The sequence below is a fragment of the Ctenopharyngodon idella genome, chromosome 1 (assembly GCF_019924925.1).
Source record: "Ctenopharyngodon idella isolate HZGC_01 chromosome 1, HZGC01, whole genome shotgun sequence".
Taxonomy (NCBI): Eukaryota; Metazoa; Chordata; class Actinopteri; order Cypriniformes; family Xenocyprididae; genus Ctenopharyngodon; species Ctenopharyngodon idella.
Window position 1 is genome coordinate 43,806,290 of NC_067220.1, and position 26,579 is coordinate 43,832,868.

The window sequence follows — 26,579 nt, forward strand, 5'->3', positions numbered from 1 at the left end:
ATGCATAGGAACAGTATGAAGAGAGTAAAAAGGTCACTATCACAGTGGGGTTGGATGCAACAACATTTTTCTCCATGTCATTTCTGCTCTTTTCCAAACAATGAAAATCACAGGCTGGGCAATTTTACTTGGTAAACATGTCCTTTGAAATATCTTATTCAGGGAAGTACTCAATTAAAAAAAAAAAAACTTTTGAGTTCCCCCAAGAAACTTTGCATTCACTCAAAACTTTTGTAATTGAAATAATGAGGTGTGGAGGAAAGGCATTATTAATTTTATAATGATTTTGCGAGCGAATGCAAAGCTTCTCGGGGGAAAGCAGTAGTCTTGCAAGAGAACACAAAAGTTTTGTGAGTGAACGCAAAAGCACTGAAATATGATTTTCCCTCCCATCTCATATTTTTTTCATCACCATGTTCCCTTAGGGACGTCACCTGCCTGTAGCTTTCTAGTAATCCCAAAGACATTGATTAGCTTGTTCAGCTTGTGTGTTTTTAACTAAAAGTGGATCTCGAGGGCCAGAGTTGCTCACCTCTGCCGTAGGGGCTCCATTTATTACAGATTGTGCAAGCAATATGTAAACTTATTAACTGCATTTTACACATTAATTATAGTTAAGTCAATAAGTCATAGTTAGGGTTTGGTATTTGAATTTTAGCGATTCCAGTTCTGATTTTGCTTATTGTTTCTGATTCTTAACGATTCCCAGTTTCGATTCCAATATGGTTAAAAAAAAGTCAAACATTTAGATATCAAACATAATATTATTCTGTCTTTTTTGCAAAACATTCTGTTGCAGCTGAATACCATGAACAAAAACAGCAACCTAAAGAACAACTAACTAATAAACTAGACTAAAATATAAATTTCAAACATTAGTAAAGACAAGTATACAGTCAGTGATACAATAAGAACAAATAAATAATTTTGCAATGGCACAAATAAATACAACTGAACAAAGTTTAGAAATTGAAATCGAATGTAAAATAACACTGCATAGATTTCTTTTCACGAATAAAATATAGATTAATCCTTAAAGTTAAAAAAAGTTATTCAGTCAAGATCAGTGAGTGATTTTCTTTTTCTTTTGTTCATTATTGACACAGATCGCAGCAGGTTTATTACTGCTGTCACTTTAAGATCAAATGCACAGATCCAATATACTATTACATATGCGTTTTCTTTCTCAACTGTTTACATTCACTTAAGACATAACTGATTGTGTTTACAAGGATATTTTGACATAATTTTGTGCATTTGTCCATTCAAGCGCAAGAAGATATGAAAGAGAATTCAATTCGGTATTTGTGCCCTATATGAGCGGCAGCTTTTTGTTTGTGTGCTCTGGATGTGCCCAGCAAAGGAAAAAACGTGTGAGCGCTGCATTGAGTTCTCTTTCTACTACAGGCATATTGTCTATTGATTTTATAACATTTTTAGCTGTGGATGTACAAAATACACTAACGGAAATACACGTTTATTGTAATGTTTTTCCAACAGGTTTTGTTATATGGGTCATTGAGCAAATAAAGCTTCAAAAATTAAAAAAAAAAAAATCCTTTCATAACTGATGTAATGCATAATTTTATTTTGAGTCTTGAACAATGTGTTTAAACAAGTTTCAGTTGTTCATTTTAAGACTTTTTTTTTTTTTAGTACAACCAAATATTTGTAAATATATAATATCATTGTACCACCTGACATGGAAAGTGTACCAACCTACCTATACTTGAAATTAGCAGTTTTTAATCAGTATTTGAGAGAGATCTACAAACATTTTCACTTTACCACAATAATCTATTGATTTCCTCTGGATGTTGCATTATCGGGCTTAAGGTTATTACCTTGTCAATTCATATAAAACAGACATATTTGCAGTTGTGCCACCCTGATATTTGAGAATATACAAATTGCTGTGTGAAAGTCTTCAATTATCTCAACTGCTTTAAAACTGATATTTATAAAATTTGTTAATAAGTATATCAACAAAAGTTCTTATTGAGAATTAACAGATGTTTAAATGTTAATGTTTTAATGAAAGTTTAGTTTGAAGTCACCATGATGGTGAAAAGCATTTCCTTTAGTTGGGCTCTTGACTCATTATTTATTAACGTTAATTTTTTTCTGGCTGCTCCAATTTTTTGTTTGTAAAGCACATTTGTTAAAGCCATAGAAACTATGATCTGGGCTGTTTTTCCCAAAAGTGTTGTAAGCCAAAGTTGATCAATTTAGGCTTACAAAGCTTTGGGAAGCACAGTCCAGGTCATGATGGTTGTGCTTTGATGATGACATTTTCATTGTGAAATGGCCTGATTCACTGGTGACATCCAGTATTGTTAACCGGTCATATAGATGTTCTATTATTTCTTTATAGTAAATCTGTTACCGATTGAGAACCAGTAGAGCTTCTACAATCTGACGTTTTTTAAAAAAAAAAAAAAAAAAAACACAGACAGACATCAAGAATCAGCATATGAACCTCAACAATGGTGACAATCAAACAAAGTGCTGCATGCTGAGAGCCAATCAAAACTCATCCATGGCTCCCATCATGTTTTGCTGCATGAATAAATTATGCAGCTGAATTGTCCTGTAATTTTTGTAGATTGTTCGTGTTTGCTTTTATTTTGCTGTTGTTTGTTGTGACAGTAGCTTGTTTTGTGATGTTCAGAGTTGATCTGTTTGTCAGTATTTTGTATTTATTTATTGTCACCGTTCTTGAGAATCATATGCTGATTCTTGATGTCTGTGTGTGTCTGAACACAGACATCAAGAACACTGTCTGTGTCTTTTTTTTTTTTTTTTTTTTTTTTTAAATTGTTTGTATTGCAGTTGGTTCTCAATCTGTAAAATCACAGGACTACAATCACAAATACTAAAGTTATATATAAAACATTGTCAGAGATTTAGACTCTAAATGACATCAAACCATTGCATGGTGATAATGTCATCATCAAAACATATTTTCTCTTTCCATAACAAATGTGCCTTACAAACACAAAGTTGGAAAATCCAGCGAAAAACTAATAACAAAAGGTAAAGAGACAACTAAAGCAAACGCTGACCTCTATCATGGTGACTTGAAATGAAACATTCCATAAAACATTAATTAACACCTTTTTTCTCTCTTTCCTTCAATGATTCTGCTTATTAACATCAGGTGTCACCACTAATTGTCAATCATCACTCAATCATCAATCAATTATCTCATTAACTTTAACACTGCTTCAGTGTTACTTTAACACCCGGTAAGATGGACTCATATGTTTACTTTGGGGTGTTAATTTAACACTGGGGATTTTGCTGTGTACTTTCCATATTACAGTATGCAATTGTGATAAATGTGATAAACAGATAGGAAAACTTTGTTTGTCTTTTATTAACCAAGCAGTTATAATTTTGGGGCCAATTGAAAACATACCAAGTGCATTTGATAATATGACAAATTCCAGAGTTTTGTTTATTGCACAGCAAAATCCCCAGAGTTAAATCAACTCTGCTCAGAGTACATATGGTCCCTCTCTAAATAGTGTTAAAGTAACACTGAAGCAGAGTTGAAGTTAAATGACATAATTAAGCAATTAATTAAGTGATGATTGAGCATTAGTGATAAACACCTGCTGTTAACAAACAGAATCAGTGAAGGAAAGAGAAACACAAGAGCTACAACTGACTTCAGCCACATCCTTAAATGAAATCAGCTGAAGATAAAAGACATTAAAACTCTCAAGATCTAATTAAACAACTCCACAAACAGCATTACCAGCTTCACTTATTATTAATCAGATTGACTTTATTTCTGTCACACATCTACATTACTTCTTATTGAGAATTAACAGAGGTATAGATGTTGATGTTTTTTTTGGTCAAAAAAAATGATGCCACCATCATGGTGGTCAGTGTTTGGTTTAGTTAGACCCTTGACTTTCTATGTTAGATTTTTGTTTGCAACAACTCATGTGATGTTGTAAAGCAGTGAGCAGATATTATCTGCTTTTATATGATGAGAAAGTCATTGTAAGATGGCCTGATTATATCCAAAGCAGCAAATCATGTGTTTTGTCATTTATTTTTTTGCCTTACCAATCCTGTGAAACTAAGGCATGAAAAGAAAGTGTTGCAGAAAACAGTTATCTTGAATGATTTTAAAACGGTGTAGTGCATAGAATTTTTGTCAAGAAACCAAAAAGAAAGAGAGAGACCTCTTTGCGATGTTTATTTGAAATGGCTTTCAAGCAGAAAACTCAAGCTTATCTGTGTCTTCGGTCTTTTGATTCAGTGTAAATGTTTGCTGTGAAACACTATTGCAATTGATTAAAAGCAGATTATTTTAAAAACTTTAAAGGGTTAAAGCAAACACTGACCACCATGATGGTGGCATCATTTGTTGACCAATAAAACATCAACATGTAAACCTCTGTTAATTCTCAATAAAAGCTTATGTAGATATCTGACAGAAATCTGTTAGTAATAAGGAAAGCTGGTAATGCTGTTTATGGAGTTGTTTAATCAGATCTTGAGAGATTTAATGTATTTTATCTTCAGCTGATTTCATCTAAGGCTGTGGCTGAAGTCAGTCTCTTTTCTTCAGTGATTCTGCTTGTTAACAGCAGGTGTTCATCACTAATCCTCAATCATCACTTAATTAATCGCTTAATTATCTCATTAACTTTAACTCTGCTTCAGTGTTACTTTAACACTATATAGAGAGGGACCAAAAGTTATCTGAGCAGAGTTGATTTAACTCTGGGGATTTTGCTGTGTGTGTTTGGACAAATGGTATATAAATGTTTGTGAATTGTATAAAGCAAATAAAAAAAGCTGTGATCATTTTTTCCTGATTTATTCAGAGGTGTAAAGTCCAGGGGTCAGAAAGTAAAAGTCCTGCCATATTTTTTATTCCACCCACTGAAGCGGTGTTAAAATTAATGAGATAATTAAGTGACAAATTGAGTGATGATTGACCATTATTGAAGATACCTGATGATAACAAGCAGAATCACCATAGGAGAAAATCAAAATTTTTAAGTCACCATTGTGGAGATGAGTGTTTGCTTTAGTTGGGCTCTTGACCCTTGATTTTTTAGTATTAGATTTTGTTTGGGCTGTTGTAACTAAGTTGTAACAGCCAGACAAACAAAGTGAAAAGATGATCAGGTGGTGTTGGTTATGTTTTTACATAATCGTTATTTGACCTGAATCACTGAACTCATTTAGAGCCCAATCTCTGAGTTAGATTTACATTATTGATTACAGCGGCACTGTGATTCTACAGCAGAAGATCAGCTTTTTCAATATAATCCAAAGGATTTCACAAAGGTTGTTCTGAATAAAAAAAAAATAAAAAAAAAAACTTTCTTTTAGGCACACACAGACATCAAGAATCAGCGTATGAATCTCAACAAAGGCGACAAGCAACATATTCTGATAAACAGATCAACTCTGAACATTAGAAAACAAGCTACTAAAAAGTCACATAACAAGCTCATAATTTATTCATGCAGAAATGCATGATGGGAGCCTTGGATGAATTTTGATTGGTGGCTCCCAGAATGCACTGCAACATGCTTTATTATTCTCACCACTGTTGAGATTCACAGGCTGATTCTTGATGTCTGTGTCTCTAAATGAATGACTTTTTTTTTTTGGTCAGAACACCTTCTGAGAAATCCTTTGGATTATATTGAAAAAGCAGATCTTCTGCTGTAGAATCACAGTGCTGCTGTAATCAATAATGTAAATCTAACTCAGAGATTGGGCTCTAAATGAGTTCAGTGATTCAGGTCAAAAATTGATAATGTGAAAACATAACCAACAACACCTGATCATCTTTTCTCTTTGCTTGTCTGGCTGTTACAACTCAGTCCAGCCCAAACAAAATCTAATGTTAAAAAATCAAGGGTCAAGAGCTCAACTAAAGCAAACACTCATCTCCACGATGGTGACTTGAAAATTGTGATTTTCTCCTTTGGTGATTCTGCTTGTTATCATCAGGTGTCTGCAATAATGGTCAATCATCACTCAATTTATCACTTAATTATCTCATTAACTTTAACACTGCTTCAGTGGGTGGAATAAAAAAATATGGCAGGACTTTTACTTTCTGACCCCTGGACTTTACACCTCTGGATTTATTAAAGTTTTGGTTGGATGTATTAACTATTATGAAAACATTTGAGAACTTTGTGCGTAGTGTTTTGAGAAAATTATTCACATGATTTGCAATTTGAAAAGAATGAAAACGTACAATCTGTTTAGGACAATTACAAAGTGTTCAGATCACTGTGTTAACTGTTTTGAGAACAGTGATCTGAGTTTGAAGAAATGTGTCAAATCAATTTACAGAAAAACTGTAAATTGCGCACACAGGAATCGATAAGCGGAATTGAAATTTTCATTTGATCACAAGTATCGGATTCCTGACCTTAGGTATTCTGGAATCGATTTTCAATTCCCAGCTCTAGTCATAGTGATGTTCAACTTACCACCATCTCACTTTGATGTACAGCTGAATCCTCTCTAAAGGAGCCGTCTGGCAGTTGTTTGTTGAGAACCAACCACTTGAGGGCGCTGCAGATCACGTTCTCCTCTATAGCAACAAAGTTACTGGCCATGGCGAAGACTTTGGCCACATATGCTGTCAGCCTTTAATAGACAGAAACAAATGCAAATTGGTAGCAAATAATAATTTGTTACTAATAATCATAAAAACATAAAATAATAAAATATGACAAGAGAAACTGGGCATGAAAATAAATAAAAACAAATGAAATTGATTGAAATGAAAATACCATGTGCTGCTTGGCGTCTTTATCCAGATAGCGTAGGATCCATCTGGTTTACGGTACTTCAGCTGCGTTTGATAACCTTAATACAAAAAAAAGATAAAGAAAAAATGTATTTATTTGTTTGTCTATTTTTTCTTTTATTTCAAATCATAGTCAAATTCTTTAAATCTGTTATCCTGCTGACCTGTGTTGATATGGTTAATGGCTTCAATACGGCGCTCCATGCCAACAGCCTCCCACTGATTGGTGTTGTCCAGATAATGAGTGGCAATGAGAGGTAGAGTCATACGGATCATGTTCTGCTCTCCACATCCACTGGGCTGGACAATAAAGCGACCCATGAAGTCTCCACTGATGGCCTGCTCGACTGTCTGAGAGATCTCTTCACCTGGAATGATGAAAGAGGAAATTTAGGCTGAGATTTTTTTTTTTTTTCAGTTTTTGTTATCTTTGTTATGATGAGCTGAATTGACTGCATCATTGTGGTTTGCTATTGGTCGATCTCATGTGAGTGACAGGTTGTCCTGCCCTCGTGCCAGTAAAACTTCATCAGAGATGTCATTGCAAGAGGGATGCAATTTAATTTGATTAAAGATCACGAGGGCATATTAATTTAAATCAATAATGATCAGCACAGATAAATAATTTACAATAAATACTGCAATATTCCATAAAAGAAAACTGACAGAACTGTCAACAGTCAAGAATTGTCCATTTTAATTTAATGGTAACTTTAAAGTCCCCTATAAATAGTGGATCTGGAAATTCTTTACGTGTAATACATTTCTAGTGTGTTTCATTAAAAAATTCATAGTTTTTATTTACTTTCATAAACTATTCTCAAAGTCGGGAAGTCCAATTTTTAAAATTCTGTCATATTTCCTGGTTTTATTTCAGTAGTGGCCACGCCCACGCTGTGGTTCGAACTAGAGTGAGGAATAGGCAGTGCTCGTCCTGAGAGATCAGAAGACTCACAACATGTCCTAACCAGACCCATCTTTTCCATGTCAATCAGAGTTTTGTCCTAATCAGCTTCTGCAGGGATTCTATTTTTGAATGGTTTCTATAGCCGTCGTAATACGCAATCGGCTTTCGGATGCGGCCTTCGAAGGAGGCATCCTCTGAACTGGGACGCAGCTCATGTGGGGGAGAGCCAGCTAAAATATATTTATAAATATTGTATGCTACATTACCAAATAGCCTTTTTAAACTGATTATTGACCAATCGATCCTTTGAAGAACGTTAAGAAGTGCAGCGCAATGTGAGGCAGAGCTGTGAGGGTGCGAGCACAACGTCTCCATTAATACTCCATATTTTTAAATATTGTATTACTGAATCACCATTTTAAACTGTTGTCCAAAACAAACGACTGAAGTCATATTTCAAGTTTGACGCATACACTTTAAGAAGAAATGTGTAGAAAAATGACACATATTATGTGTAGCACTCTAGTTTACACATTTTGTGTCAATATTGCATAAAAATGTGTATGTCCCTTGACTTTTATTAGATTTAATATTAGATTTTGTTTGGCTGCTGTAACTGAGTCATAACAACCAGACACGCAAAGAGATGATCAGGTGTTGTTGGTCATGTTATCACATAATCAATATTTGACCTGAATCTCTGAGTTAGATTTACATTATTGATTACAGCAGCACTGTGATTCTACAAGAGAAGATACAGCTTTTTCAATATAATCTGAAGGATTTCTCAAAAGATGTTCTGATCTCTGATCTGTGGGCCAGATCATCATGCCACATGTGCCAGATGTGGGCCGGATCTGGGCCGACACAATGTTGCTATCTGGGAATGAATGATATATAAAATGCACCACTGCAGCTTTTTGCTTATTTTCTTTGAATTTCCTTATAGCATGAAGACTGAAGATGTTGTTTTGTGTAGACGCATTTATGTAAATGGAACATGCAAACTCAAATGAATGAGGCACATGCAGTAACCGAGTGACAAAAGCTTGATTACAATTATTACAAACCTCAGCATGATGTACTGCGATAAAATCTTCATACAACAAGTAATACAAAATTTGTTGTGGACATTGAGGAATAGACAGATGTACCCAAATGAATGTAGATACAAGGTTAAACATAATTCTAGTTAAGCAAAACATGCAAACAACTTTTAAGAAATAATCATTAAACATTCATGAAAACGTCTTTTTCCTTACCAATAATTGAGATGAACATGTTAGCAGGTGTGTCTGGAACCCGATCAGGTGGTATTTCAGCTTTAATGACTATAGGTTTTTCCCCTGTTTCATTTGGGATGAGAAACAGAGAAGAAGAGGAAGATGAGAGAAGAGTCATGGGTCATGTGCTGATCAGATTTTGCACGATTTTGGTGAGTATTGAGCAAGAAGAAGAGCAGATGATTGTGATCTCGATTGGCTGGAACTATAATGATATTCGTAGATGTTTTTGTCTTGACTAGATAGAAGTAAACTGACATTAAATCAATGATTTTATGATGAAGTATAAAGTTTCCATGGTTCACAGTAAATCTCACCATTTTTAACAGGATTGAGCTCCACGTTTTGGGTATGTAATGGAACTAGCACACCCTCCGACTGAGAGAGAGAAAGAGAGAGAGTAAGTTAACTACCCATAGTGCTCTAGTTTATCTATTCAAAATATAACAATCACCTATTGATCATTATTTGTAACAAATGACCAAATCAATTGAAACAGAATTCCCATCAGACGTACCACCACCTTCAGGCTCTTTCTCACTCCATCAGTGTGGACAGAATCATATGCTGCAGCTTTCACCTCAATCATGTGATTTCCCAGTGTCATGGGAATAATCACATATGAAACTGCTATGCTGGAGTCTTTGTCAACGCTGATTGTTGTTCTGTGTTTGCCTTTCTTACTGGCAAAGCTGCAAACATCTGGTGCCTCCATAAACTCCACTCGTACCTGGAGAAAACAGGAGAGTGAGACACAAATCACTTCAATATCTAGAGGAAACCTCCTCCAAAGTAAATCAAATATGAAAAGTGTGATGAAGGACATTTCTGTTTTAGCGATGATTAGTATCCTACACTTTTTTCAGTTTGAGTCACATGCAGCTTAAAAACTAAAATGACTCTTAGAATCCATATGCTGTCATTAGTAAATTATGTGAATCAGGCTGAAATTGTTATTACGATGCACAAGGTTTTAATATATACCATAAATCTGACTGTATTTTTTAATATCAAATCGGATCTACCTTCTGCTTCTTTGGTGTGTAGTTGTGAATAATGGCCTTGATTTCCAGTTGTTCACCGCGCACAGCTGAATAAGGCATCTTGAGGTCAATGAAAAGGTGTTTAAAAACGACTATCTCCTCAGGTTCTGCCACACAGATGCCTTTGAGGAGAAACACAGACACACAGAATGTTTTAAAGCAACAGCTCCAGGGTGATCATAATGATAATGATGTTTTTCAGACCATGTATTCTGCGTTTGCAGCTTCTTGGTAACACCTTACCAAGTGTTGGTGACAGACTGACAGCCAAGATCTGCCATGTAGTAATAGAGTCTTTCAGGTAGAGCACTTTATCTTTGACTGGTGCTGGACTGGAATATGAGAAAATTATATTAAAAAATTAGAAATTTTGAAGTACTCTTCTAATGGTTGTTTACCATCTAAATCCGTATCAGGCTAAAAAGCTTCATAAGCCGGGCAACCTAAAAGAATTACTGAATGTCTTACCAGGAGGACAAGATTCAGGTGTTTTCGAAATAAAGTAAGCACATTAAATACTGTTGTCTTAAAAAAAAAAAAAGAATTTGTATTCTGCACTCATTTTCATTATTTTGAAACTGTCTCCAGAGGGCTGTTTCATAAAAGACGCTAAGAAAAGTGAGGATTAAACTCCAACACCTGACTTGAATGAACCTAACAAATAAGTTGGGGCTAAAGCGGTTTTATAAAAAGTAACTGAAGTTCACGCAGTCCCGCTAATTTGATCCAGGTTTACCTAGTCAAGATAATTGCGCATGCACCTTTTCTTAAGCAGCCCTAGAGGTTGATCATTAATCAAATCGATCCACCATAGGATACAGTATACATTTTGTGCTATTTTATGCGTTTGAGACAAAGTGTTTTCCTCAGTGCATAACTTACATTTCACAAGTTTATTCTCCATCTATAAATGTTAGAAAGTCATGCAAATATTTCCATTTTGCTGCTAAACTTCACAGTGAACAAACGCTGCTGCGCGCATGCGTGCTAAACAGACGGAATGCAATAGGAGCTTAATAAAATATACATTTTGCTAAAATATTTGATGTTGGACATTAAATGTGCCATATGTACAATTTTTAACCTACAAGTAAGTGTATTTTTATGATAGCAGTAACTGTAAATGGACTATTGTAATGGGGTAAATCAAGGCTTATATACTGTAGGCCAATTATTGAGTTTAGATTCATCTTACCAATTAAAATTTAGTCTGTGCATATTTATTTTAATTTTTAATTTTGTGATTTTAACTTCTGCTCTTCTAATAACCATAAAATGTACTACAGCTGCCAAACAAAACCAGAGAGAAATGTATTCATATATTTTAAAACAATCTAATTAAATCTTGGGGTCTAATTAAATTCCCAGAGGTCTATATTTTAGTAAATATGGGCCTTGGAAAAGGCTAGCTGAATTTATTGTGCTTTGACTACAGTAGGTAGGCGTAATTTTAGTGTGAACAACAACCATGCATGTCACTTCTGCAGGCTGCATCTTACTGTCACTCTTTTCATAGCCAGAGTAACTGAGTTTTAACTAATTTAAGTTTGCTTTATGAAACAGAATTCCCTGACAATAAGTCTGACTAAAATAAGCCTGGCTTGTATTCTAATCTTGTTTTATGAAACAGCCCTCAGCTCTAATATTTAGTCAGACTCAAAACTCCTCACTGGTCTAGAAGTTCTCATTACTGGTTTTCTATTAACACGACACTAGTGGATGTAATTTCATGTTGTTGATGTTGAATCAGTTTCCTTGCAGCTAAAAATAAACCTTCTAGTGGGGATCAGTGCATAAAATGCGTAATATCAAGAATAATTGAGAAACAATGTATGTTCTTTGTTTTGTGAATGAGGCTTAATTTACAGCTTTTGTCCAAAAGTCTCTTACAATACTCACCAGTTCTCGCATAGATCAATTTCCTCCCAAAGCCAACTCTCAGGAAACTGTGATCGTGAAACAATCTCATCCGAGTCTGTATAATAGTCATCATCATCATCACCTGTTGTATAGATAAAAACAATAACACATCAGATAATGATAATCAAATAAATTTCATCAATATTCTGTCTGATGACTATCCACTTTCAGTGTTATCCACAATTCCTACTTTCCAAAGTAGCCAAGATTCAAAATACCAGTATCAATCACTGCCACTGGAGTCATGCAAGTTCGAGTTGAGAATGGCTTCATTCTGTGCTTATTCAAGTAAGTCAGCTTTATCATAATGAATCCAGAGAAATAAAAGCTCACAGATTATCCTCTGCAGAGACCAGACATTGTAGTTTTTAACAAATTTAAATGTGTAATCAATGAAAAAACACAGATGGATAATTATATTATTGTCTTCTGTACATCTGCTTTATAGCTGATATTTAAAGGATTAGTTCACTTTCAAATGAAAATTAGCCCAAGCTTTACTCAACCTCAAGCCATCCTAGGTGTATATGACTTTCTTCTTTCTGATGAACACAGTCGGAAGATATATTAATAAATATCCTGACGCATCCAAGCTTTATAATGCCAGTAAGCAAGACCAATGAGTATGAAGCTGAAGAAAGTGCCTCCATCCACATCCATCCATCATAAACGTACTCCACACAGCTCCGGGGGGTTAATAAAGGCCTTCTGAAGCGAAGCGATGCGTTTGTGTAAAAAAAGTTATTAAGTAAAATATCTAGCTTCCGCCAGACCGCCTTCCGCATTCAACTTACAAAGAAAGTGTAAAACTCTCACAGTTCAAAAACCTTACGCTACTTCCTATACCTTCCCTATTCAACTTACAGAAAAAGCTTAACAGACGCGAGGCCAGTTTACACTTTCTTCGTAAGTGACGGAAGGCGGTCTGGCTTTATGATGGATGGATGTGGATGGAAGCACTTTCTTCAGCTCATACTCGCTGGTCTCGCTCACTGCCATTATAAAGCTCGGATGCGTCAGGATATTTATTGATATATCTCCGTTTGTGTTTATCAGAAAGAAGATAGTCATATACACCTAGGATGGCTTGAGGGTGAGTAAAGCTTGGGCTAATTTTCATTTGAAAGTGAACTAGTCCTTTAAGTCGTTTCAAAACTGATGAACTTTGTACTTATTTTCCTGTTTATTACTGTGAAGCTGCTTTGAAACAGTCTTTATTGTATAAAGCACTACTGAATTGACTTAAATGTGGAAAAATGGACATGGCATTTTTAAAAGTGCCACTTACAGTTGATGTAAACATCATGGAAACACTGTAAAACCTTCACATTTTGACACGGAGCACTGCACGAGATGGTGGAGCTATCCAGATTAATCAGTTAATACTTACTTCGAGCCAGAATCAACTCCTTCTCTTCTGTCTTCATGTTTTTGTGGGTTTTCATCTCAATGCAGCAGTGCAGGAAGACTTTGGCACACTCTTGCCCGTCTACAATGTAGGTGGCTCTTCGTTCACAGGTATAGCCGAGTTTATTCTCTCTCATCCCATCAATGCAGCACTGCTTCAGTTCACCAGAGTATTTACCAACTGAAAAGACAATGTCAGTGTAGAACAATGAGGGAAGTAGGGGAACTACTGGGGAAAAAAAAAAATTCCCTAAAACATAAACCATGAACTAAACGAGAAGGGCTCTGGATCTTTAACACAGTAATAAAAAGCCCAGAAGATACTTTCTGATTTGAATGTAAAATCTCACCTAGTGTACTAGTGATCTGCAGGATACTCTCAGCTCTTCGTTTTCTCTTTGCAGGGACGGGACACTCAGGCACTAGAATACAATTCATTTTAATGAATTAGTATATTGTAAAAAATTATGTTAAAGAACCCAAGAGCAGCAAGAACTATTTATTAAATCTAATCAAGTATGGATATTCCAAAAAACAGGGAACCAAGACACAAGGAACCAAGGAAAGGATATCCATAGTACAACATTCAAGATCAGACCAACGACAGGAACCCTCAAACCCTCATCTGTTTGTTTAGTAAATAAAACCGTAGAATAAGAAATGGGGAAAAAAATAGATACATGTTCTGGTGTTTGTTCCTCCTGCGGTGTGCGACTCAAACATTAGACCTGCATCACTGAAAACCCCCATACTGTCACTTCCACCTCCTGCCGTACAGCCGGTGTCATGTTGCTCTATTCTGTCCCAGATCTAGAGGTGCAAAAAAGACACTAGTTACATGCGTTTTAAATCAGAGCTGATTGTGCCATTATGTCTGAGGAACATACTTCACCTGAGCTTGAGTGAGTCTGTTCTTGTTAAGGACATGCACAGCCTTGTCAACCACCACCAGACCAACTCTAGCTCCAGGATCTCCAGTTATCTGAAGCTTGACTTCATCTCCTGTGCTATAGGTATTCATCTTGTTCTTCACCTGAAGCTTGAGCTGTTAAAATGAAAGACACTGAATCAGACCTAGTTGATTGGCACGTCAACCATTTCTTGTGATAGTTGACCCACCGTTCCCATGCACGTGTCCTTCACATCAACCCAGACTGAATCAGACACCACCTCAGATGAGCCCACATGGTAATAAGCCACAAAGCGGAAGGACGGCACCATGTCTTTAGTTACAGGTAGAGACAGAGTCACTAGAGATTGTCCTCTCCTCTTAAACCTGTCTGCATGAACGATCTGACCTTTACTCAAGATCTGAAAATGAGAGAAGTAAAAAAGACTTCAACACTTTGTTCGGCTTCAAACACAAGCTGTTGTAGAAAATAAATACTGATGTAATTGATGCATTAATGGTATAAATGAATAACAAATAACCATAATCTTTACCATGTATGTATAATCTTGATCTTTAACTCCTGGACTTTGTCCAGTGTTCAGATTGACTTTCATTTGATCACCGATCTGAAGCTCTGCTGCATCAATGCCGATGTGGAAGTAATTCTTGGAGTCGCCTTTGGGAACATAAGCCTGAGCCGTCATCGTCTTCACTGCCTGCTGTTCATCACTTAATTGTGGATCTTTGGTTTTAGCCTGAAATAAATAAATATTCCTGCTGATTCACAGCAACTACAAATAACTGTAAACAAATAGCTTGTTCTACATCATGTATTCTATGTCTTACAGTGATCTCCAGCCTGGAAGATCCTCCTGGAGTGTTGACGGTTACTTTTGCAATGCCATTGGCTTTTGTATTACCATTGACTGTTCCAGGATTGACCTCCACTTCCACATCTTCAGCAGGGGTCTGGTCAGGATTTGTTACATAGACCTTTTATAAAACCAAGACCAAGAAAAAAAACATTAGCCATCATCATGTCTACTAATATATTGGTAAAATTGTTCCTCAGTTCAGGTTCGTAAAGTCAATGTCTTTTACTGAGATATCGAAGGGCATTCCAGGTTTGAAGAATTGTGGTGTTTTTTTGAAGTGGATGGTGTACGGTGACGTCACAATCTGAATGCCTCTCCTTTCTGCTTCCACCATTTCACTGCCTGAAACACACACATGATCAGCCTCTCATACACACTCACATATATGCATGTAAATGTGTATACAGATGTACAGTATCTGTTGAGTCTTACCACTTTCTGTTAAAAGACTGACTGAAACATAGATTGATTGTCCAACCAGCTGGTTAATGTTTGGAAAGGTCTTAGTGATCATCTCCCTGGTCAGTTCTGCAGTACCTTCTCCTTTTATTATCTATCCATATGTGAGAAAGACAACATCAGTCTACAAGACGCAGTAAAAAGCTTTTTAATGTTTTATTTACATCATCATCTAGGTGAAGAGAAATTAGATTGATCCCAACTTGTAAAGTGTTCAATTTCTCTCACCTGAACTCTTTGAAGAGATGCAGGAATACTTGTTTTCTTCTCATCGACCATCACGCCAAACATCACAAATGCATTTCCTTCTACCTTCTGTCCAAACAGGTACCTATAAAAGCACATACAATTTCTGTTGTAAAAACTGAATGGTGATGACGACTGTGCTTGATCCACATCGTTTCAACACAATACATTTCAAAGTTAACACAGGTTATGCATTCTGGATAATATATTACTATATACTATAGCACTATATGATTGTATTTAATTATTAAAATTAAGCAAGATTAATAAATACTGTAAAAATATTTTTTGTTAGTTCATAATACCTAATGCAATAATTATCTGAAATGTCATCCCATATTTTATAGCGCAGATCTACTTGGATATGACTGACACAACTGACACAATATTAATACTATCAGTAAAATAGAGAATCACCACAACTCGAGAAAAAAAAAAAAACAACAAAAAAAAGCATGCCTTTTGAGACTAAGATAAATGTCTTAGTTACTTTAATAATAATAATAATAATAATTTTTATTTATATAGCGCCTTTCAACACCCAAGGTCGCTTTACAGAGATAGGTTAAGGAATAGGACAAGATAATCATCAACATAAAAGCACAACACACAGTCACTTACAAGGGTAGAGTAAAGATAAAAAAAAACTATAACTTTGGAAGTTATACTACCTCAAACACACTGGAATGGCAGGACCAAGTTTTGGTTGCTCATTGAACATTATTTCAGTTTATATACAAATCCATTTTAAATCAGTGTGTTCACACATCATAGATTTATTTTCCAAACAGTGAAGCAGAGCATATGTTGTCTTACTTGGCTTCAATGTCAACTGTCAGACTCTGATCATCCACATAGTAGAATGACCTACTGGGTTTTAATTTCACTTCAAATGTTGGAAGCACTAAAACCAAGACAGACACACAAATATATAAATACATAATTTTTTTTTTTCCAAACATTCAGTTTTCTGATACACATCTTACTGTCATGTCTTGTTTTGGTTCATGTTCTTTCATGTTTTATTTTGATGTTAATGCTTCATGTTTCATTGCTATGTTTGTTTTGTTTGCCATGTGCTTCCTGTTGTCATGTGATTTCCTTGCTCCTCATGTGATCTTGCCATGTGCTCCCCTTGTGAATAGGTGTGTTCGACAACAGGCTTGTTCGACTTCATGCAGCATCGCACAGAACGATCGGCGGCCGACTTGTAGCAGTGCATGCCGATAAGTAATTTTGTCTGACTTGAGGCAGCGGTGACGCCATGTGGCTGTGACGTATGGCATCAAAGTACCGTGAGAATGATTCGAGAACAGCCGCCTGAGTCAGCCAGTGCAGTTTCTCAAGAGGAGCTGCACGAGCTCTGATGACGACACAGCTGTTTCATGATTGGCCGGATTCACCGCATGACAATGATCATATGTGTTTCGTGACTAATATTTGACTAATACACAGATGTTTCTGAGACATTTTCATTCAATACTTTATGTACTGCTAACAGCGTCTGTTTGTACAAGAATAAGGTTCAACATAAGCATATATTATTTAAATACAAATGTAGTAGGGGTCTACGTTTTTTATCAGTTTTATTTTGATAAACATGACACAACATAACATCCCGACTACATTAAAAAAAAAAAGAGCTTTAACTGTTATAAAAATACAGATTTGTGAGCATTAGTGGAACTGAAGGCGTGACAATAAAAACGAAACACACGTGATCATAGTCATGTGGTGAATCCGGCGTGCAGCTCCTCTTGATAAACTGCGCTGGCTGACTCAGGCGGCTGATCTCGAATCGCTCTTGCAGGTACTTTGATGCCACAAATCACAGTCACACGGCGTTGGCGCTACCTCAAGTCTGACAAAATTTCTTACCGGCATGCAGTGCTTAAAGACAGCCGCCGATCGGTCTGTGCGGCACTGCATCATGCCGAACAAGCCTATTGTGTCATGTTGTCATTGGTTGATTTAGTCAAGTGGTTTATCAGTTCTGTTTTGTGATTGGGTCATTGTCTTGGTTGTTCAGGGGTGTTCATTGTTTGCCATTAGTCCTATATAGATAACCCTCATGTTTCATTGTTTTCTTGTTTAGCTTTGTTTGTGTAACCTGCTGTTCGGTGAGTGTTAGTTTACGTCAAGTCAAACCATGTCTTTGTTTTTGTATTCTGTTCATGTTTTGGATTATAATAAACTGCACTTGGGTTCTCACTATGCTCTCCTCCAGTGGACTATGTTACACTTACCATATTCTTTGACCTCAAAGTCAGCAGTAAACTGCTTCTGAGGAGTGTTTGCGAACCGTGTGACCACCTTCCAGATCCCAAGACTGAAAAATACAAAACACATTCAGGAACATACACGTCTGAATTCATGACGTCAAAACAGATGATAATAGACCATGAACAGGGTTTTGCTGCTGTTTATTAATAAATTAGTAGGTAATGTCCTGAAGTACACACCATAAACCAGGGTTCCTCAATTAGTTTTTACCAAGGGCCAAATTCTTTCAGCATTACATAGCCAAGGGCCACAAACCTCAATGTTATGAAATGCCATTTGATGTTATCAGTTTTACAGTCATGGTCTGCCTGCATAAACAACACATTGGCTTTATGTTGTGGTGGCCAAGCAAGATAAAACAAAATTGTACAGTCCATCCACTTTTGAATTGTCTATTTTTAGTGTCTACGTTTTTTTTTCTTCACACTTGCAATGCTTTCGCTGTCAGACTAAAGGCCCGTTCAAACCAAGAACAAAAACTATTAGGATGACTATAAAGGAGATGTGGCAGGCATCCCAGAAGCATGGCAACAAGATGCAGTGTCTCGTTCCCCTTCCCAGGAAACCTAGGTTACATTTGTAAACCGAGACATTCCCTTTTGAAATGGGAACTCACACTGAACAAATACCCACTCCGCCATGCTAAGTGGAATGCATGCCTTATTGGCTGTGACTAAGCACTCAAAAAGCTGACTCTACTGACCTCACTGTCAGAGTCTTATTTCCCAAAGGTATGCACCAGCAAGCTGGCCACTGGCCAAGCTACATACCGTAAACGAGGAAAGTCCCCAAGTGGTAGAGCTTGGCCCAAGGGCTGAGCGCAAAGGCTGGGAATCATTTATCTATTGAAAAGATTCCTTTAAGGGAATATGGTCAGGCACAAGAGAGACAATGGCCTGTCACCTCAGGGGGACATAAGAGCATCAACCCCTAGAATCACCAGAGAGGCTGACTTCTGCTATCCTTGCAGAAGAAGCCAACAATCTGTCTGCCTAAGCAGAATCTCTAGATTCAGCACTTTCACAGAGACCTCCTATGAGAAGGTACTGCAACAGGCAATAAGCACTTCATACAGAATTCCAGAGACGGAAGTCCTAGAAAGCAGAGACTCAGCATATCAACCCTCCAAATGTGGGGAGTAACTCAGCCTGATAAAGGGTTCTCCAGGACCTGCAGAGCACTAAACATAGCTCTGGGGGAGAGGAATACTCTACATAATGACTAACCAACTCACTGTAGTAAGTTTATCAAGGAGGCCCACAGAGAGTCCTTCAACTTGATACTAAAGTGTGTTTCATAAAGGAGGCTCAAGAAGGCCTACCTAGCCCTGGGGAGCGAAGCATTCAGCACACCGGCCCCTTTCAAATAAGGGGAGTATTGCACAGGCTTGCGCACAAAGACAGCTTATCCAGGAGGCTTAAATCCAATCACTTGATAATATTGCTGTAAGGGCTCTAGGGAGCAAGGCATTCTGCATACTGACCCTCTAAACTCAAACCTACAGTTGTATGTCAAGGAGGCTCACCGAAAGCCTAACGTAGGATACTGTAGACTGCGCAATACTCTGCATAATGACCCCATAATCATGAGGAATACTAACCAACTCGCTAGACTTATCAAGGAGGCTTGCAAAGAGCCTTACTAGATACAAAAGTACACCAAATTTTAGGGAGCTGAGTACTCAGTGTAATGACCCTCTTAAGCAAGGGGAGTTTAAATCATGCTAGACCTAAAGAGAGCTCAACTAGAAAGGGAATCTAAACTCTTCAGGAGATAGTCTAACCTTCACCTGTGTATGGACAGCAGAGGGGGTGGATTTATTAATAACATCTGCCTCATCTCACTCTGCATCCAATTCCACAGAATTAGCCATTCCACCTTAATCAGAGCAGGAAGAGTCCAAAAAAGAAAGGAGGGTGGATTCTGATTGGCCGTCAACCAATCAGAATCAAGCATGGGAACTATGCCTTTTACAATCAATCTTTTAGTCTATGCTGTTTTCAGCTGATGAATGAGCAGAACTTTATAGTGCGCCTCTCATCCAATGAATCAAATTAAGCTTTGTGCTTTATTATTTTTGATAGAAACAAAGTCTCAGCTGTCAAATTCTGTCCTTTTTATTATGAAATTTAAACAATAAATACCTTTTTGGTGCTCTTTAATTTGGTTTAATGTGGAGATCAAAGTTGCCTCCTCAGATCAAGTGAAACGGTAGCGCGTAACGCACGCAAAAGGATCATTTCTTCCGCTTTACTACTAGTTACAGTACGAAAATAAACATGAATTAACATCAGTAGGTATGTTAAAAGATACAGTACAACTTACCGAAATCCATATCATGTCTCATGTAATCACTCAATCAGTGTTTTAACCACGAAAAGACATCAATAAAAAAGTACAATATGTTTACTTTTACCTCAGAAAAGCCATTCAGTGACCATAAACTCAACAATCAGCTAGAAAAATTAACTTTAGAGTGGTGCATTTTGCTAAATATGCACTATATTACAGTCATTACATTTTTTACTGTTCAGTATTTAATGTATGTTTGAATAAATCTGTCAAGTTTTTATGAAAGCCCCATTTAAATGTTTATTTACAAAAAATGAATTAGAGTAGAAACATAATTATGTAATTATTATAACTTTATTATTATAAAAAAAACTTCCTTGCGTGTAAGTTGTTAATTTATCAGTTAATTTTAACCTTCATTAGTAGCACCGACTCCCTGTATAGTTTACAGCATTAGCTGAGAGATTTTTTTTTCCTTGAGAACATTTGCCATGTACTGTACCTGATATTCATCAAAATTAATCAAATCGAATCTCGAATTGAAATTTGTCACCAGGCGCAACCGTTGTCAGCTTTCTACACTGGAGGCATAAAAACAAACTAACGAAGTAGCCCAAACGTGTTGAGTACGTCAGAAATAGAACAGGGTATTTGTTTACTCTTGGCAACTTGTCACATCACGCTGTGCCACATCCAATGTAGAGTGCGTCACTGCCACATCCAATGTAGAGAGCATCACTAATTTAGTTTGTTATATTTGCTTTTGATGCATTATCATGTAGTGCTGTTCGCATCCGGTGTAGACACGGTGCAAGTTGTCAAAGATTTATCAGCGATTTCACACAAGCAACATGATTACAGTAACGGTACATTGACAGAAACATTTGACTTCAGTACAGGCCCTCAGACCAAACATTTGTCTCTCGTGGGTCGCCTATTGAGGAACCCTACCATAGACAGATAAAAATGATTGATCTATACACTCAGGTTTAATACACCTATCAGTGTTTTACACACCTGGAAACCTCAGGAATGGCGTATTTTCCGGACTTCATCCCTTTCGCTGGATAAATCTTTTCTGATGTAACTGTGATGCCTTGTGGATTCTTAAGAAACACAGAAATCAGCGTTACCAATGTGTCTACTGAGATCAGTGCAATGATGCTCATTACAGCGGTCACGAATGAATGAATGAATTGAATGAATGAATGAATGAATGAACACTAAAAAATTCCTGTAAAAAAAAAGGGCCAAATTTCGACAGTAACATGCTGCTTTCCATTAAAACAGTAATATACTGTAGAAAACAATGCATTCTGTGTAATATTTGACATTTTAGAGTAAGTAGCCTACTGCAAGACACTGTGAATGAATTTCCTCAGAATTTGCATCTGAATAGCGCGCCCGCTCCGTGGGTGTGGCCACATTAGCAGATAATGAGCTGATCTGCTGACATGTCTCTCTTTTCATACAGATTACATAAACAGAGAATATTTGTTTTTGATTTGACTTACATGATTTAAAACTTGACATTTCAACGTTTTTTTAGACATATGTCTCATTTTTGTGTCATTAGTATTCACTAAGTTGCAGTTCATTTTCTGAGAAGTATCAGATTGGACTTCATTCAGAGAGAGACTGCGGCTCGCGCATCATGTTAGTTTTCTTTATTTTGCAAAAAGCGCAACATTTTGTTTTTACTCTTAGTGTACACAAATAAAAGAGGACATTTCACAGATTAGAATGGTATATAACTCTTAATTGATATGTCCAAAATTGATAGAGTATTTTTAGTCTCTTTCACACTGGTAAGAAAAAAAACGAGGTGGTATCGCCGGCCATACCGCCGACTCCAAGGGGTTAACAGTTCTCAAAGTCGACACTCCGAGGCTGTGTTCCAAATCACACCCTATACCCTCGTTCACTATTCCCTACATTAGTTCACTAATATAGTCCACTTGACAGAGTGAATAAAAACAGGTGTGTGAATTCAGACACTGATGAACACCTGCTGTTAACAAGCAGAATCAATGAAGGAAAGAGAAACAACAAGAAAAGAAAAAAAAAGATTAAATCAAAGAAAGTTAAAATAAAATATTAAATGTCTCAAGATCTGATTAAACAACTCCACAAACAGCATTACCAGCTTCACTTATTACTAACCAGATTAACTTTATTTCTGTGATTTGTTCACAGAAGTTCTTATTAAAAAGTTACAGAGGTTTAGATGTTGATGATTTATTGTTTCGTTTTACGTTACCATGTTGGAGATCAGTGTTTGCTTTAGTTGGGTTCTTGACCCTTGACTTTAGAACACTGGTTTTTCTTTTGCTGCTGTAATTGTGTTCGTAAAAATACATTCCTACCTTTTGACTCTCCTTGCTACAGTTTTGGAGTTATGAGTCTTTACTTTTGTGTATGTCGCTCAGAAGAAAAAAAAAAAAACTCTAAAAAAGCCTTCAGTTCTTAAAGGGTTAAATGAAACAAGTTAATTTCACTGAAGTATTAGTGAAAGTTAATACAACTCAATAATTGATCAGTAGAGTAAATGTTAAATTAAAGTGGTATTTTATGTGTTTTTGCACAATATGTTGGCGTTTAATGTTCTGTTGGTATTTAAGGGTTTCTGTTGTCTGAGTTTTGTGGGTCACCATTGTGCTGGAGAGTAGAGCCTGTGCTTCAGTCAATGATGAGCTGAGAAACACTGATGTTATGCTGCATGTTGCTTTATTTAAAGGCAGTAACTGTGTAGTTGCTGATGCAGAGACAATCTCTTAGCTAATTTTAATTGCACATGTGCTGTTGTTAGCTAGCAGTTATCTGCAGGAGATTTAAGCTGACTTGATGTTTCTAGTTTTAATTATTTTGTTTAATTTGGTTATTTTTATTTTAGCAATATTGTTTTTAGTGGACTCAAATGAAATAAGTTCAAGTGAATAATATGCTCATATAGTTATAAATATTAGTTTATGAATTTAAATGGCAGTCAGCCAATTTAAGGCAGTTGATTTCTGCAAATGAAATTAGTTGACTCGAGTTTTAATTGAGTGCATGGTAATTTTTACAGAAACATACTATAATGTAGATTATGGTAAAGAACTGTAAAATTAACAGTAAATTATTGGCAACTTTTTTTGCCAGTATTTTACTGTAAATTCACAGGACAATTTTTTACAGTGAATGAATGTATGTGTATGTGTGCGTGTGCACTTATATAAATGTTTACCATGATTTCCACCGTGACTCCAGACTGACTGAGTGGTTTCAGGTTGGGCGTCAGAGAGAAAATCCTGTACTGAACTGCAAAAAAGTTCAAAGAAAAACTGAAATACTTTGTTTGAAAGTTTTAACTGATTGTTTTATTTATACGTATACGACACTTGCCATTCAATGTGTTAAAAAAATGACACCATAAACAACTTTTTTACTAAGCATTACTAGCATTTTACTATAGCTATGATAGCAACAAAATCCAATTGGCTTGTAACGGCTTTATGACGACATGGCTTATATTCCAACATATACACATGCTTTTTTAATTTAGCTTGAGATGTCTTGAGGCAAAATGCAATTTATTATCACTTGTTTGACAACTTCAGACAAGTGATAATAATAATAACAAAAAAAAACCCTTCCAAAAATCAAATACAGTCATTTCGTGGAACGAACCAGAGGCCATTCACACTCCATCTCTCCTATATTTAATTGCTAGTATATGTTCAAAAGTACAGAATATTTATGATGTCATGCTGATGTAACATTTAAATTTCACTTTGTGCTTTAATGCACTTTATATTTGCCATGTTTTCACTGAATCATACCTGTGCTAGCAGGCGTGTAGATGGGCTTGTCTGTCTGTACAAATATATATCCAGACTGGAATGAGACCAGGACCACTTTCTCCAGAGTTTTGGTTGGAAATTGAGCTTGTAGATACACATACTGCTTCTCCAGAGGATCATCAGAGAAGAAGTTCTTATCATCAGCAATCTAAATAACAGAAAATTAATTATTAATAATAATAATAATTTTACCATTTACAAACTAAATTGTACACGTTTAGATGATGAATCACACAGATGAGCTCACACAAGCAAAAAAAAAAAACTATGGCATCACCGTTATATCTGTAAGGATCTGATAATTGTTGTCTGCCGTCAGTGTCACTGTTTTGGACAGTATCTCCTTGTCTTTCTTTGGGTGGTTCTGCACTATGATCTTTACTTCAAAAGCACCTCCGGTGTAATCCTGAGCCTCCACAAACACGTTCTCTGAGGAACCCACTCGCAGCAAATTAGGAGCTGACAGAACATATCTGAGGAGATCAAATCAGAGCGTTTGAAATCTCAAAAACAGATCTATAAGAAACTCCATGAGCAAACGGTGTGTTTAATACTCACAGCGGGTCACACAGTGTGAGGAGGGGTGAGGAGAGAAGAACAACAGTCAGCCACAGCAGCTTCACGTCCATCCTGTCTGTCTGTGTGTCTCTTCCTGTGAGCGTCTGTGAACCTGCAGCAGCTCAGATTTATACCCGCCTCCGTGACCCTCAGAGTCCAAACTGCTCTCTCTCTCTGACACCCCATGGTGATTAGGCAACACATTTGGGAAGGGGAGGATCTTGGAAAGATTTTTTCGCAGGATTTGCAAAATTACAAAAGAAGCTCCAATAATTGCTCTTAAAAAATTGTTTATTAGTATTTGTGTGTGAGGAAAATGTATTAAAAAATATTATGATGAAGCTGTGTGCCTCAATATCATGTGCATTTGTCACCTACCATTATTTATTTTTTAAACATGTTTACATTCATCCCCTGCAAACTCAAACCAAAGAAACAATGTACCCAGACTAATATGGTTGCAATTCATGAACCCTCTAACTATAGACATAATTGTCTCCCTTAAAAAAAGATACTTGGTAGACTACATTCCAAAAGTCCCAAATAAAAATATTTATTAGGCAAAGTGTCAACTACATGACATTATGTGTTCATGAGTCTGAAAATGCACTTTACTCATGTAACTACTGTGAAAAAAAACATGTTTCCCTGTGCTCTTTCCTTTCCGCATAGAAAACTGTTGTGGAACTGAGTGAAGTTTTCTGCATCAGACAGGAGACTTAAAAAGAGTTTGAAGATTTCTCAGTGGCGCATTTCAGATTTCCCATAAATTATTGTGCTTGTCGTGTAAATACAACCTTTGGTAAACTGGCAGCTGCTCTATTGATCTTTTAACATTTAACTTTTGTAACACTGGCAGGAACAAAACAGATGACGTGTAGAATGGATGCACAGGGTTTACTATAACGAACAAAAAAAAAAAACATAAAGAACTAAGGAACACAAAGAGCTAGGGAAGATACGGAACAAAAGAACGCAGACTATCTAAATGTAACAACAAACAATGACTTACAAAGTAACAAGAAACACAAGGGCTATTTATACACAAGCTAACAAGGGACAGGTGAAGGTCATTAGTTGCTATGGCAACAAACAAGGTTAACTATAGAAATTGATAAGGCAGGCAATGAAACAAAGGAAACAGGAACTAAACACAGGAAGTCAGAATACGGGAACAATGCGAACAAAACTACACAGTACTTCAAAATAAGAGACCACAACACAAGACAGTAATCATGACAACTTTACATTAACTAGCAACATTATCTTTCCCCCAGTATTCATACACCTATATTCTTTGTATTACTACATGAAAATAAACGTTAATGATATTTTCGAATGTGTCTGGTTGCTCCAGGGCGTAAAATAGAAGTTGAGGTGTTGTAACGCTATTACACCCTAGTAGCTCATTTCTGTTATCACCAGTTAAAAATGGGCTACAGTAATAAATGGGTACACTATAAAAGTCATAAGACTGTGTTAAAAAAAAAAAAAAGGATTTACAGAACAATTCTGAAGAATGAAAGTACAATTTCTCATCTGTTATATATGTTCATGAGGGTTAAATGACTGAAAGTTGTTCATCTAAATCAGTATCTTGTTTAACTTGATATTTTCTATCTTCTAACCCAAACCTTACCCCTGAACCAACCCTTGTAGAAATTTCACTATTATTAATGAGCTGGTGCTCACAGGTACAGTCAAACCTGTACACACAGACACTCTGTTAGGGTAATGTAAAGTTAACCATCGTTATCACAAAAT

At 36.3% G+C, this 26,579-nt stretch overlaps 1 protein-coding gene and 1 long non-coding RNA gene across 4 annotated transcripts in view; one reads left to right on the forward strand and one right to left on the reverse strand.

Moving 5' to 3' along the window:
• Positions 1–24,983, reverse strand: part of LOC127512476 (complement C3) — a 78,148-nt gene extending 53,165 nt beyond the window's left edge. For 2 of the 3 annotated variants that reach the window (XM_051893521.1, XM_051893606.1), the window contains exons 1-26: positions 24,816–24,983; positions 24,535–24,730; positions 24,237–24,405; positions 23,642–23,715; positions 21,433–21,521; positions 18,087–18,169; positions 16,657–16,744; positions 15,823–15,925; positions 15,568–15,688; positions 15,362–15,477; positions 15,107–15,253; positions 14,812–15,015; positions 14,488–14,679; positions 14,261–14,413; positions 14,049–14,178; positions 13,719–13,790; positions 13,352–13,549; positions 11,941–12,043; positions 10,285–10,373; positions 10,024–10,163; positions 9,516–9,728; positions 9,316–9,376; positions 8,978–9,061; positions 6,973–7,176; positions 6,792–6,867; positions 6,486–6,645 (exon numbers count right to left, since the gene is read on the reverse strand). In XM_051893521.1, coding sequence (XP_051749481.1) covers positions 6,486–6,645; positions 6,792–6,867; positions 6,973–7,176; positions 8,978–9,061; positions 9,316–9,376; positions 9,516–9,728; positions 10,024–10,163; positions 10,285–10,373; positions 11,941–12,043; positions 13,352–13,549; positions 13,719–13,790; positions 14,049–14,178; positions 14,261–14,413; positions 14,488–14,679; positions 14,812–15,015; positions 15,107–15,253; positions 15,362–15,477; positions 15,568–15,688; positions 15,823–15,925; positions 16,657–16,744; positions 18,087–18,169; positions 21,433–21,521; positions 23,642–23,715; positions 24,237–24,405; positions 24,535–24,730; positions 24,816–24,886 — 3,336 coding nt within the window. In that variant the 5' untranslated portion in view covers positions 24,887–24,983. The remainder of the gene's footprint in view (positions 1–6,485; positions 6,646–6,791; positions 6,868–6,972; positions 7,177–8,977; positions 9,062–9,315; positions 9,377–9,515; positions 9,729–10,023; positions 10,164–10,284; positions 10,374–11,940; positions 12,044–13,351; positions 13,550–13,718; positions 13,791–14,048; positions 14,179–14,260; positions 14,414–14,487; positions 14,680–14,811; positions 15,016–15,106; positions 15,254–15,361; positions 15,478–15,567; positions 15,689–15,822; positions 15,926–16,656; positions 16,745–18,086; positions 18,170–21,432; positions 21,522–23,641; positions 23,716–24,236; positions 24,406–24,534; positions 24,731–24,815) is intronic. The other variant, XM_051893687.1, reaches the window with a different exon arrangement.
• LOC127515236 (uncharacterized) overlaps positions 1–26,325 on the forward strand; it is a 44,517-nt gene extending 18,192 nt beyond the window's left edge. Inside the window, exon 2 of the long non-coding RNA XR_007930802.1 lies at positions 26,193–26,325. This is a non-coding gene — a long non-coding RNA (uncharacterized LOC127515236). The remainder of the gene's footprint in view (positions 1–26,192) is intronic.
• The last annotated feature ends 254 nt before the right edge of the window (positions 26,326–26,579 follow it).